Consider the following 11,515-nt stretch of genomic DNA (forward strand, 5'->3'; position numbering starts at 1 on the left):
ATATCTTAAATGACATCACCAATGACACCTCTTGAGAGCCATGATCACATTCAATCACCAAGGTAGTCACCTCCTTATGAACCATCAGGTGACATAAGCATGAGAAATACTCAAGCCTTTGATCACACTCCACTAAAATGGAGAAATCTGAATGATGTTCTAGCATAATGCAATCTTTGCATTATGAAACTTGAAAAATTTGATGAAGCTTCTAAGGATGAATCATGGATAAAGGCTATGGAAGATGAACTATCAATGATTGAGAAAAATGTAACATGGGAGCTGGTGGACAGACCAACTGATAAGCCTATAATTGGAGTTAAGTGGGTGTTCAAAACCAAGTTAAATCTTGATGGCTCAGTACAGATGAACAAGGCAAGGCTGGTAGCCAAAGGTTACTTACCAATAATAGACAAGAGAAATAAAAAACAAAGAATAATACTACTCTTACCATATTTGTATACCACATTCCCATACCACTTTATATGGCAGATAAGGTGGACAGCCACATCAATTAAAAGTATTTAATATTTTCTTTTCTTTTATGATTGATTAACACTTTAAAAAAATGTCAATTAAACTTTCTTTATTAAAATACACTTCATTGATTTTAATTAATGTGGCATATGATATGGACATGCCACATCATGTGATATAGAAATGTAAGATAAAAATGTGGTAAGTAGCATTACTTAAAATCAAATCAACTAAGAGTAGTTAATTCGATTTCCCATTCCTCGACATCCCCAGCTTGAATCGGAAAGTCTTTTGGTCCGAAACTAAATCCCTCAGTGCATTATGTCACAGAAAAAAAAAATGGAGATTCACTATTATACCAAATATAGGGGCCCAAATTATAAAAATACCCCATATGAAATAGACTTTAAAAACACACCTAAAGCCCATTTACAACATAACAAATAAGCTTTTAACTTCTTATAAATTACAAAACTGTCATCAATTTCTTAAAACAAGCCCAACCCCAAAATCTCATAAAAATACCCAAAACACTCAACAGAGTATCAAAGTAATTTAATAATCAATATTAAATTCAATAAGGCCAGTTGTCATTTTTTGAGTTTTTTTTTTTTTGGTTTGTTTATAAAAATTCAATGGTGTATGATTTATCTATAATATTAGTGCTAAAAATGAGTATATTACTAAATATCTATAAAATAAAAAAAAATTCATAAAAACCTTGAACCAGAAAGTTAACCTTGAGGAATTAAAAAAAACATAAAAACCTGTTTAATGTTTTGTGATAAAAACCAAACCCCAAAAAAAAAAAAAAAAAAAAAAAAAAGTAGAAGAAAGAGGGAAAAATTGGAAGGGTCTTGCACTTTCTGTCGCTCACTATCACTCAGTCTTCTGCTGACCAATAGTTCTGGTTAGCTCCCAAACCTCATGAACTCCGCTTGAAATTTGACCTCATTTCTCGAGAAAAAGAAAAACCCTCAGTCACATTTCACGGGAAACGCAAAGGCCTGAGAAAGAGAGGGAAAGAGTTAGCGTGGTTGTGGAATGGGATCGGGCGCCGCAATCCCCCAATGGACCTCAGAGCCTTGCATCATGGGCATCGATGAAGCTGGCCGAGGCCCTGTTTTAGGTCTGCTTGCTTCTCGTTTTCCATGTTTTTTTGTTTTTCCATTTATACATATGCACAAAACTTCAACTTGGTTTTCTGTATGTCCAATGAGAACAGGTCCAATGGTGTACGGATGCTTGTACTGTGCTCGCTCGTATGAGAAGACTCTCTCCTCTTTGAATTTTGCAGGTTTAGCTTCATTCTTCAATGTCCTTTCCTTTACTCATTTTTAGCTTTAATCTAATTCTTTATATATATATATGGAAGAAGAGGAGGAGGAGGAGGAAAGAGGGGGGGGGGTGGGGTGTGTGGTGTGGGTGGGGTTGTTGGTGGGGGCGCTGGGGTGTGGTGTGTTGTGTTGTTTTTAAGATATATTGTCTTTGAAAGTTGAGGAACTTGCACTTTGTATGATTTGTTGGAAGTAAAAAGATGGATGTTCATTGTGATCTCATGATGTTAACTGTTATGCTAATAAAATTAAGCACAAAACAAAGGAGTCAATGTAATCGTATTGTATCAGCTGTTGAGTCATAAACTCGAAAAATAAAATATAAAAAGGGGTACAAGTGTGGATTGGATATTATAATGATTAGTTTAAGTCCAAAGAAAACATCAATGTTTTTCTGTGATTTTGGAGATATGCTCTTCAAATGGAAGTGCAACTGTCAATATTCGCCTTCTGGTCAATACCACCCAAGACAAGATTTCAAATCAACTAGTCACCTAAACATATCATTATGTGAAATACAGGTCAATTGAGCACACCATGTCAAACTTGTAGATGTGGAACTGAGTCATGGCTTTGATCCAGATTCTCAAATTTCAATACTTATGATGCATCAAATATCGGTTGGATTACTAAAGAAAATGGATGACCACAGATTTTTGTTATTTTTATATGCACAAAAATACTTGAACATCACATGTACATATCACCTGAGTCTTCATTGCTTTTGAACTCATAATATTGTCTTCAATTGTATGAAAATTAGTTTTAAGCTTTAGCTTGGTGGGCCAAGTTCACATGAAAGATCTGATTCACACTTGTGTTACTTCACACCATACTCTAGTTTTATGATGTTTGGGATGCCTTCCTTAGAACCAATTGATTGGGGGAAATGACCCTTTCATCTGCCAAGTTCTACTTAGTGTCTCCCATGACTCTACGTTTGCCTTTTAAAGTGAATCTCTTTTTATCTGGAAATTCTGAGCTCCTTTTTTCATTCAATATGGCATCATAAATCACACCCCTCCCTGTGTTCTTGATCCTGTTTTGTTTCCTGTAGATTCGAAGACACTGAAAGAAGAGAAGAGGGAGGAATTATTTGAGAATTTGAAGGCTGACGAATCCATTGGGTGGGCTGTTGATATCATAGATCCAAGGGAACTTTCGGCCAAAATGCTGAAGAAGTCAGTGAAAATATATGAATACTTTTTCTCAAGTCAATCACATGCTACCGCTTTCTTATCTGATTTCTTTTGTTTGTTTTCAAAACAGAAATAAGATAAACCTGAATGAAATCTCACATGACTCTGCCATTGGCCTTATCATTAAAGTCCTAAACATGGGAGTTCTTCTAACTGAGGTAAACTGTTTCTAGCTTAAAAAGATTAATGGTCATCTAAAGGTCTTTTATATACATATACGCATGTTTCAGATCTCAAATACTTTTAAATTGAATTTTACACACATTATTGATGAAAAAAGAGTGCATTTCTTAATTCTGAACACAAAGCTATTGTGAGATAAATAGTTTGCTGTAGTAAGCGCTTGGGTTATCTGGTAACAGGGTGCCATTATGGTAACAGAAGCCATCTGAAAGAGAAACACGTAGACACTGTCGTAGGATCTGTCAATGGAAAAGGCAATATGGACAAAGAATATTAAATAAATAAAAACAAGAAGCAGGACAAAGTTAACAGGAGGCAATGAACAAGGTGAAAGCTCTTTAATGGTATTACATTTTCTGTTTTGAAAACCTTAAAAAATATTTCGTCTATAATAAAAGAATATGTTAGATAAGTTTTCCTGGTGCAACCTTGTTTCTAAGTTACAATCCTAACTGAACTATGCAGTTTTTATTGTTCTCTTACAATCTTGTGGAAACCTTATTCTCCGCTTTCTTTTTCTTCTTTTTCTTTAAGTCCCTGTTTTGTGCAAGCCTCTAAAGGATATATGGAAAAGGTTCATCTCAATTAAATAGCTTCTTGGAAATTACGAGGCTTGACAAAGCAATGATTTGAGAAATCAAAATTAGCGTTGTTAGGTTATTTTTTAAAAAGGTAATAATAAAGTGGTTGATATAGTTACAAATAATATATGTTTAAGGTTTATGTGGATACGGTGGGAGATGCTGAGAAGTATAGGACTAAACTGTCTGAAAGATTCCCTGCTGTCAAGTTTGTCGTTGCAAAGAAGGCTGATAGTATTTATCCAGTTGTCAGTGGGGCAAGCATAGTTGCAAAAGTAATTACCTTCCCCTTGTGTAACTCCACACTAAAAGTCTGGAGGCTACAATAATTTTACTTTTCATTCAATCATCCAGGTCACAAGAGACAGAGCTTTGCGGGACTGGGTGCTTGAGGAAACAGCTGAAGACTTGCACAAAAACTTTGGTTCTGGATATCCTGGAGGTGAAAGGTTTATGGCTTTTATCTTTCTTTCCCAATAACTTTGTAAACATCATATGGTTACTGTACTTGGAGGAATCTGGTTATTGTTTTGTTTCCACAGATCCAAATACTAAGGCCTGGTTGCAACATCACAAACACTTGGTTTTTGGATTCCCAACATTGGTCCGTTTCAGCTGGGGTACATGCACTCCCTATTTCAAGGACATTGTTGAAGTCTTATGGTCAGTCCCTCTGCACTTTGTTAAAAAATTCTATCACAAACTATTTAGTATTTCATTGTACGTACCTGCACATTTATCATCTTTTCCAATTTCTTTTGTATCTGTATGGAGTGAGTTTTGAGTTTCCTTCTGCTTTTTATAGAAAGGGGTAAGCATGGGTTGACATTGAGGATATTCCAATGAAGCAAAGCTCCAAAATAACCAAGGTTAAAATTACTGTGTAAATACCGGAAGTCCCTGGATTTATTGGTAGAAATATTGGTAAATGACGAAAGTTTTCTTTAATGTACTGTGGAAATACCAGTAGTCCCCGAATTTCAAGAAACCGTAAACCAACCAATAATCAATAACCATATAAGCTTTATAAAATATGTGTGATGGAGATTGCTACAGCCAAGGTCAAAACGGTATGCGGTGCTAATAATAAAGAATTATTGAATTGTATGTTAAAACCAATTATTGCAACTTTAATCTACAATTAGGCAAATATTGGATTTTACCTATTTCAGGTGAGGCTCCTTTATGTGTCAATTAACATTGGATTTTAATATTTTTTGTTATTTTCATAGGGAATCCAATGAAACGGATGGAGATGGTTCTAGTAGTGCTAATGGCAAGCGGCAATTGAAATTAAGTAATTTTGGTGTCACAAAATCCAAGAGAAAGATTGAAGAAATTGAATCAAGTGGTAAAGGACGCTGCAAATTTTTTATGGCTCGTAAACTTGAGCAAGTCACTCAATTCTAAGTAGAAGGTTTGACACGTTATGATTTGTATTTTTTGCTTCTCTCCAATTATTTGCCTTTCTTGATTCAAATCAGAGAATCATTGGAGTTTTGCTTCACCGTTCTCATTATTGAGAAAGGCAAATGAAAGAACTTAAACAACCTATTGTAGTGTTCTTTTTTTTAAAATTTAATTTTTGACCGAGGGAGAGTAATATGATGATGAAAAATTTCTTCCGTATCTGTGCAATCCATCGTATGTCCATTTTGGAGTTATAATACTTGCAATGGTGCAGTTACTAAGGAATTCTTTTGATTGCTCTTGTGACATACTAACTGAATGATTAGACATAATGATGCATGCAGACATGTTTCGTGAATCATGTGATAATCCAGGGACAAAGTTCAAGTGTGTACGACTTATAAACAGCTTGGAGTTATGAAATCTGGTAGGTGTAGACCTTTAAATTTAGAATACAAACACAAAATTCGAAACCTGCTGTCTCGTTCTTTAGTCTCATACAATCATAAATGAAAGAAGCGAACTCATGTAATACTGCAAATCTTCTTGTGTGCTTTAGATATCATTGATGCACAAGATGCACAAACCCAAATTTGTTTAGGCAATAATTCATAATACATGGTTTCCTAACATTTGTTGGAAAATGTTAGTCTCACAAGGAGCCAACTGCAAAACCGACACACTCAAACTTACAGTTTATGTACAATGATAGCAAGCAACCAGTCTTTTCATGCTTCGGCTTTGTCTAGTATCAGAATATCATATACAGATGTACAAGAGACGCCCAGCTGGATGCGAACAAGGTGGGCAGTCCAATGCATTTCTTGATGCTGTTGGCAGCACCATGGTGATTGTTATGGTAGCGATTGTTAACTGAACCTGCTGTGTATACAGGTACGAAAGTTGAACCTTGTGTATTTGGAGATCTGGTCCCGCCGTTATTTCCATTCTCACCAATACTAGTTGATCTGCCGTTTGCACTTCCATGACTGTATCCATGTTCAAGTTTGCCGCTATGTGCTATTCTATCATCATCACTACCATTGCTTCCATGTCCATTTGCACCTTCATCTTCTGTGGTGGTTTCCTGCATAAATTCTGCAACGTATTCTTTTAGAAGTTAACCAGTACCGAAACTTTTTAACAAGGTCACAGATTTCTTTTTGCCATTAGGAAATCAGAAAACTTCTGTATATAAATTTTTATTTTTTGTACTTTTTTTTATCTGGCATTGGGGGTGGTTGAATTATTGTCAAATAGAGCGACTTTCTTTTTGGTCTAAAAACTTGTAGAGGAAGAAGAGTTCGAAAAGATTGTAATGGTAATAGACTCGATTGTCAATTATGTTTCAAATCGAATGCTCAAATTGTGTTTCACTCAATGAATTTTCAATGTTAAATATGCCCTTGTTCAACTGAACTTGTTCCTTTCTTGTTCTCTGCAACAACCCAACCGTTAAAACTAAGTGTATTTGACTAACAAACTATAACTTCTACCAACTTATTATCCAAGCACTCGTATTTCTTTTGCTAATTCTTCTTAGCATCCTAGTTTTTTATTATTAATTCTAGAAAGGACATAGCTAATTATATTTTGTTTCCTTAAAAAATTATTCCCCTCTCGTTTCCGTTTGATCCACGAAAACCATATTTGGTTCTTAATAAGCAACTTTTGCAAGTGGCTTATAGCTCAATTGGTTAACAACATTTATCCTGCACCCGGAGTCTTAGATTTGATTTTCCCTCTCCCCTAATATAGCATGTATTAATCAAAAAATTAAAAAAACAGCAACTTTCAATTACTTTGGTGTTCCTTTTCACTTTAATGTTCGGATAGTTTTGATTTTTGAGTTCTTACGACCAAGAAGCAACCAGGGATTACAGTTTATAAAAGGAGTTTCGGACAAAGTTATTGTCAAGAATAAACTAATTAATAATAGAATATGCGAACAGAGAGAGTTGAGAAGAACACCTGAAGGCGAGGCCTTGCGAAGAGGAGATGCAGGCGCCACAAGGTAATGGTGGGAAAAGATCATCAGAAACAACCCTATTTCTATAATCCCCATTAATTCCTTCCTTCCCAGCAGCTGCAGCTAATTCATGTAAAATAGTTAGTTTAATTTTAATAATAAAGTGAAGCACAGCAGATGTAGATGATGATGTTGTTGGCTTTAAACTTTTCCCAAAGTGGTTCACTAAATAAAGTTTATTCTTGGTACACTAATTAGATGCTTGCCTTTTTTATCCTGGTCGAAATTTGGTGCCCACTTGCCTTGATGCATGGGCCACAAATATGAAATTCTTTCCTCTCGTATTTGATCTGATTATGATTGTATATTTTTCAAATTTACAGATGGAAAACTTTATTTTTTTTGGGTGTGTGATAGCTACTGAAAACTGTATTCCGTTACGTATGAATCAAGATAATCATTATACAAAATAATTATACTGAATATAGCTATTACCCAATCATTTTCCTTATATGTAATAGTTGTTACCTTCATCGATTTTCCTTACTGAATTCTTGTAGAAATCAAAAAGTCTCACACTAATAATAAGTTGTCAAGTGTATTGACTTGAACTGATAAATCTTATCCTGCTGATCCTACTATCACGAGTAACTTAAGCATTAGAGACTCTTTGGCACACACCACACCGGTGTGTTGAAGGACTCACAACTGCTGTTATTTCTTGGATTTCAAAGTGCAATAGGCCTTTCACAAGTTGGGGAAAATCATATCCCACAATCCTTCATATACAATTAATTGAAAAAATGCATAAATTATACTTCGTATATAGAGCGTCTAATTATGTGGGGTAATTGATGAATTTGTACCTAGCTTTATGAATACTTACTGAGACATTATTTATTATTTATGGACATTTAGAGAACAACCCAAATTAATTTGTAGCTAAGGGCGACTAAGTTTGTGTTTCCCCGTTGTTCTATGTTTCTGGAGTGCGACTGGTCTTGCCGATTGGTCATGTGCTTTTTAGTTGTTTTGTTTTCGGTGGACTTCGGTCCTTTCTGCTTGTAGCCTTTGCTTGTTACTGTTTTCGTAATGGAGTTACCGAAAAAGTAAATAATAATAAAGAGACCCAATGTCAAAATCGAATCGGCAAAAACGTAGAAATTAGCTACCAACTCAAAAAGGAAAAAAAAAAAAAAAAAAAAAAAAAAAAGGGCTAACGACAAAAACATAGAAATATGCAACTCAAAAGGGAAAAAAAAGAGTTAACGACAAAAGACCCCTTATAGGTTTGGGGTCATTCTTAATATGACCCTCGGAGTATCAATTTCATCAAGTTACACCCAAATATTTTCAAAATTGTCCAATTTTATCCTTTTATTAAGTTGACCGTGTGGTCAACCATTAATTGCTAACGTGGCCGTTGTGGGACCCACCTCACTGGCAATTTAATTATTATAGTACTTATAAATAAAAGGGTAAACTACATTAAAGTACCCAACCTTTAGGGGTCGTTACAAGTAAGTACCCAACCTTCTAAAATTTTCATGAGCATACCTAAATTCTAAGAAAACCTATAAGTTGGTCACATTGTTACCCAGTTCGTCATTGGAGTCGTTAAGTGATGACCTGGCATATCCGACGTGGCTTTTTTTGCTTTCGTGTTGGTTTTTTGCCGGTGTGGATTATTTCGGACCCACAAACCCAAAGCCTGAACCCACAAACCTCGAATTGACGTCTTCCTTTCGACATTCGACAGAAACCTGTGAAACCCTAAATCCAATTTCAAATCTAAATCAAATGGGGGCACCCTTCTCTAGCTGTGGTAAGAGAGCTCGCGTTTTAACGTCTTGGACAGACACAAACCCAAGCCGCTGTTTCTGCGGTTGCGCAAACTATGGTAAGGTTGTTGTGGTTAGATTGAATGGGTTACGATTTTCATAGGTGTGATTGCTAATTAGGGCTTGTTCGTGTCTCTTTACATAAACCAAGAAGCTGAACCTTCTTTCACTGGATTGATCCCAAGATGTGCAAAAGGTCAAGGAATGTGATACTTGAGCTTTTGAAAAGCTTTTCAAAGCATGAAGAGGGACAGAGAAAAGCTTCTAGAAGAGTTAGTTTCCTGTGGGTTTTGCTGCTAGGGTCATGCTCCACTATCTTTGTGCTTCTATTGGTTCTAAGTGGGCAAGGATGCAGAAAAGATGAAACCAATCACAATGTGAGGCTAGAACTAGAGTTTTAGGTAGTTTCGTGTGCATTGTGTATTAGTGAGCCACTTTTGAAGTCCATGTGGTTTTGTAAAATGCATTAAAATGCAGGTAGCTTATAATGGTACAAAATGATCCCATCCATATAACCCAGATGTTTAACCATCCAAACTATCTCAACCATAGACCTCATGTCCTTGTCAATATAGTCAAAATATTCCATATCACTTCCTACATAGAAATTGTCACTAAATCTACCACCATGAAACATTGTAATAGTGAAATGCTCGGATCAACTGCAATGCACATAAGAACAAGCAATGAGACAAAAAATGAAGCACCAACTTGACAAAAATGCAGTACGGATTCGAGACCACCTAAAAATGCATATGAAAACTCACATGCCTAACCTAACTTTCTACATTGACTACTTTACCAACCAAACAAAATCTCCTTTATTAAAAAAGAAACCCCAAACCCTAAAAGGTAACAGCCTAACCCCCATTTCTAAAAAGGCAACAACCGAAACCCTCATAAAAGGAAACTTATTGAAAACAACCATAAAAAACACTATCGTTGGATACCAAAACCATACAAAACAATAAAGTATGAAACTTAACCCCACATGTTTCAGAAGTTCGAAAATTACCATAATTTGGTGCGATTTCTCCTCGAGGTCTACAAACCCACACTATGGCCGACACGATAAGTCTAAATTCAGCAGGTTTCTCCTACAATCGACAATATTCAAAGGCTTTTGTCAGTTTGAAATAGTTCTACATTGAAAGGTAGGTGAAAAGGAATTGGGTGGTTTGAGATCACTTTTGTTTACCGTTTGGGGATTAGGGATTTCAAGCCATATTTGGGGATTAGGGTTGAGGTTACACTAGATTTCAACACATGTCTAAGGAGTAGGCGGGAAATCCAGAAATTATCCTAGTGTCACGGGATGACTTTTTCGGAGTCTTCCTTCCGTGCGGCCTTAGACTTGATCGCCTCTCGAACAAGCTAAGTCAGCCTCCTTCCTACAATATAAGATCGAAACAAGCAAAGAACAATTGCAAGAGCAAGAACACAATAAGAACGCTTGGGAGAATATATGCTTGTATTGCTACTCAATGCTTTACAAGTTGTGAGGTGAGGATTCACAATGTGACATCCTCCTTATATACATTCCTTATCCCACCTACCACCATGGTAGGTGGCTAAGATACAATGTCACCTACCAACATCCACCAACTATGTCACCTACCAACATCTACCAACTACTTCCACCAACCGTAGTCTACCTACTACGGTACAACGAATTTGGACATGTGGGCTAAGAGGTCCAGCATGATCAATCCAACGGGTTGGGCCTTGAATTGGGCCTTGAACATGCGGGCCGTGACATTCTCCCCCACCTAATTCGGTAACGTCCTCGTTGCCGCGGTAGATCCGTCTCGTTCGAATGCTTCGATGATGTCCTTGTACTTCCACAAGGACTCTTCTTTCTCCCAATTGCCTTCGGACTCTGGCAGGCCCTTCCATTTGACAAAGTACTCAAAGTACCTCGGTACACCCTTGCGTCGTACCTCTCTCTTGGCCATGACGCACTCAACCTCCTTGTCAAATGAAGTCACCATCAAAGGTGGAGCTCGTTGAGACTCTCCACGACTTGGCTCCTCGGGGTCGGCATGGTAGGGCTTGAGATTGCTCACGTGGAACACCGGATGAATCTTCAATCGAGGTGGTAGTTCCACACGGTAAGCCGCTCTTCCTACTGATCGGATGATAGGAAATGGACCCTCATATCTCCTCAACAACGCTTTGTGCAATCTTCTAGTGGACTTGTGTTGAGAAGGGTTGAGCTTCACAAAGACTAGATCACCTGGTTGGAACACAACGTCCCGCCGATGCTTGTCTGCCCATTTCTTCATCTTCCGAGTTGCCTTCTCCAATTGAGCCCGAGCCAGCTCATTAGTCACCTGCCACTCCTTGGCCGTTTTGTATGCAGCAGGACTACTCCCCGTGTAGCCTGACACCACTGTGTTCGGTGTTATAGGTTGTTGTCCTGTTGCCAACTCAAAAGGACTTGACCCTGTCGACTCCGACTGCTGCAAGTTGTACGAGAACTGAGCAACATCCAACAACTTTGCCCAATCTCGCTGGT

The 11,515-nt window shown here is 37.1% G+C and overlaps 2 protein-coding genes across 4 annotated transcripts; one reads left to right on the plus strand and one right to left on the minus strand.

The window, feature by feature from the left end:
• Positions 1 to 1,328: 1,328 nt before the first annotated feature.
• Positions 1,329 to 6,563, plus strand: LOC117619496 (ribonuclease H2 subunit A). Of its 3 annotated transcripts, none has more exons than XM_034349467.1 (9): positions 1,330 to 1,606; positions 1,703 to 1,774; positions 2,872 to 2,995; positions 3,084 to 3,171; positions 3,915 to 4,052; positions 4,132 to 4,219; positions 4,320 to 4,440; positions 5,010 to 5,194; positions 5,532 to 6,563. In XM_034349467.1, the coding sequence occupies exons 1-8, from the start codon at positions 1,522 to 1,524 to the stop codon at positions 5,185 to 5,187; spliced, it is 894 nt and encodes a 297-aa protein (XP_034205358.1). In that variant the 5' UTR covers positions 1,330 to 1,521; the 3' UTR covers positions 5,188 to 5,194; positions 5,532 to 6,563. The 3 variants fall into 3 exon arrangements, 2 of the variants coding, with proteins under 2 accessions (XP_034205359.1, XP_034205358.1); XR_004584574.1 differs by having other exon boundaries at positions 1,331 to 1,606; positions 5,010 to 5,990; positions 6,082 to 6,563; XM_034349468.1 differs by lacking the exons at positions 3,915 to 4,052; positions 5,532 to 6,563 and having other exon boundaries at positions 1,329 to 1,606; positions 5,010 to 5,441.
• LOC117619497 lies at positions 5,717 to 7,358 on the minus strand. Its single transcript, XM_034349470.1, has 2 exons — positions 7,159 to 7,358; positions 5,717 to 6,285 (listed from the first exon to the last, which is right to left on the minus strand). Exons 1-2 carry the CDS (start codon positions 7,250 to 7,252, stop codon positions 5,939 to 5,941), a joined length of 441 nt encoding a protein of 146 aa, XP_034205361.1. The 5' UTR covers positions 7,253 to 7,358; the 3' UTR covers positions 5,717 to 5,938.
• Positions 7,359 to 11,515: the final 4,157 nt, after the last annotated feature.

The sequence above is a fragment of the Prunus dulcis genome, chromosome 2 (assembly GCF_902201215.1).
Source record: "Prunus dulcis chromosome 2, ALMONDv2, whole genome shotgun sequence".
NCBI classification, from domain to species: domain Eukaryota; kingdom Viridiplantae; phylum Streptophyta; class Magnoliopsida; order Rosales; family Rosaceae; genus Prunus; species Prunus dulcis.

Bases quoted from the DNA above. Each gene is read 5' to 3' on its own strand.
- LOC117619496 (XM_034349467.1), top strand. From the start codon at position 1,522: ATGGGATCGGGCGCCGCAATCCCCCAATGGACCTCAGAGCCTTGCATC. The intron at 1,607-1,702 runs GTCTGCTTGCTT...CAATGAGAACAG, and splicing joins TGGCCGAGGCCCTGTTTTAG to GTCCAATGGTGTACGGATGC. The intron at 4,441-5,009 runs GTCAGTCCCTCT...TTATTTTCATAG, and splicing joins GACATTGTTGAAGTCTTATG to GGAATCCAATGAAACGGATG.
- LOC117619497 (XM_034349470.1), bottom strand. From the start codon at position 7,252: ATGGGGATTATAGAAATAGGGTTGTTTCTGATGATCTTTTCCCACCAT. The intron at 6,286-7,158 runs GTGTTCTTCTCA...AATACGTTGCAG, and splicing joins TCGCAAGGCCTCGCCTTCAG to AATTTATGCAGGAAACCACC.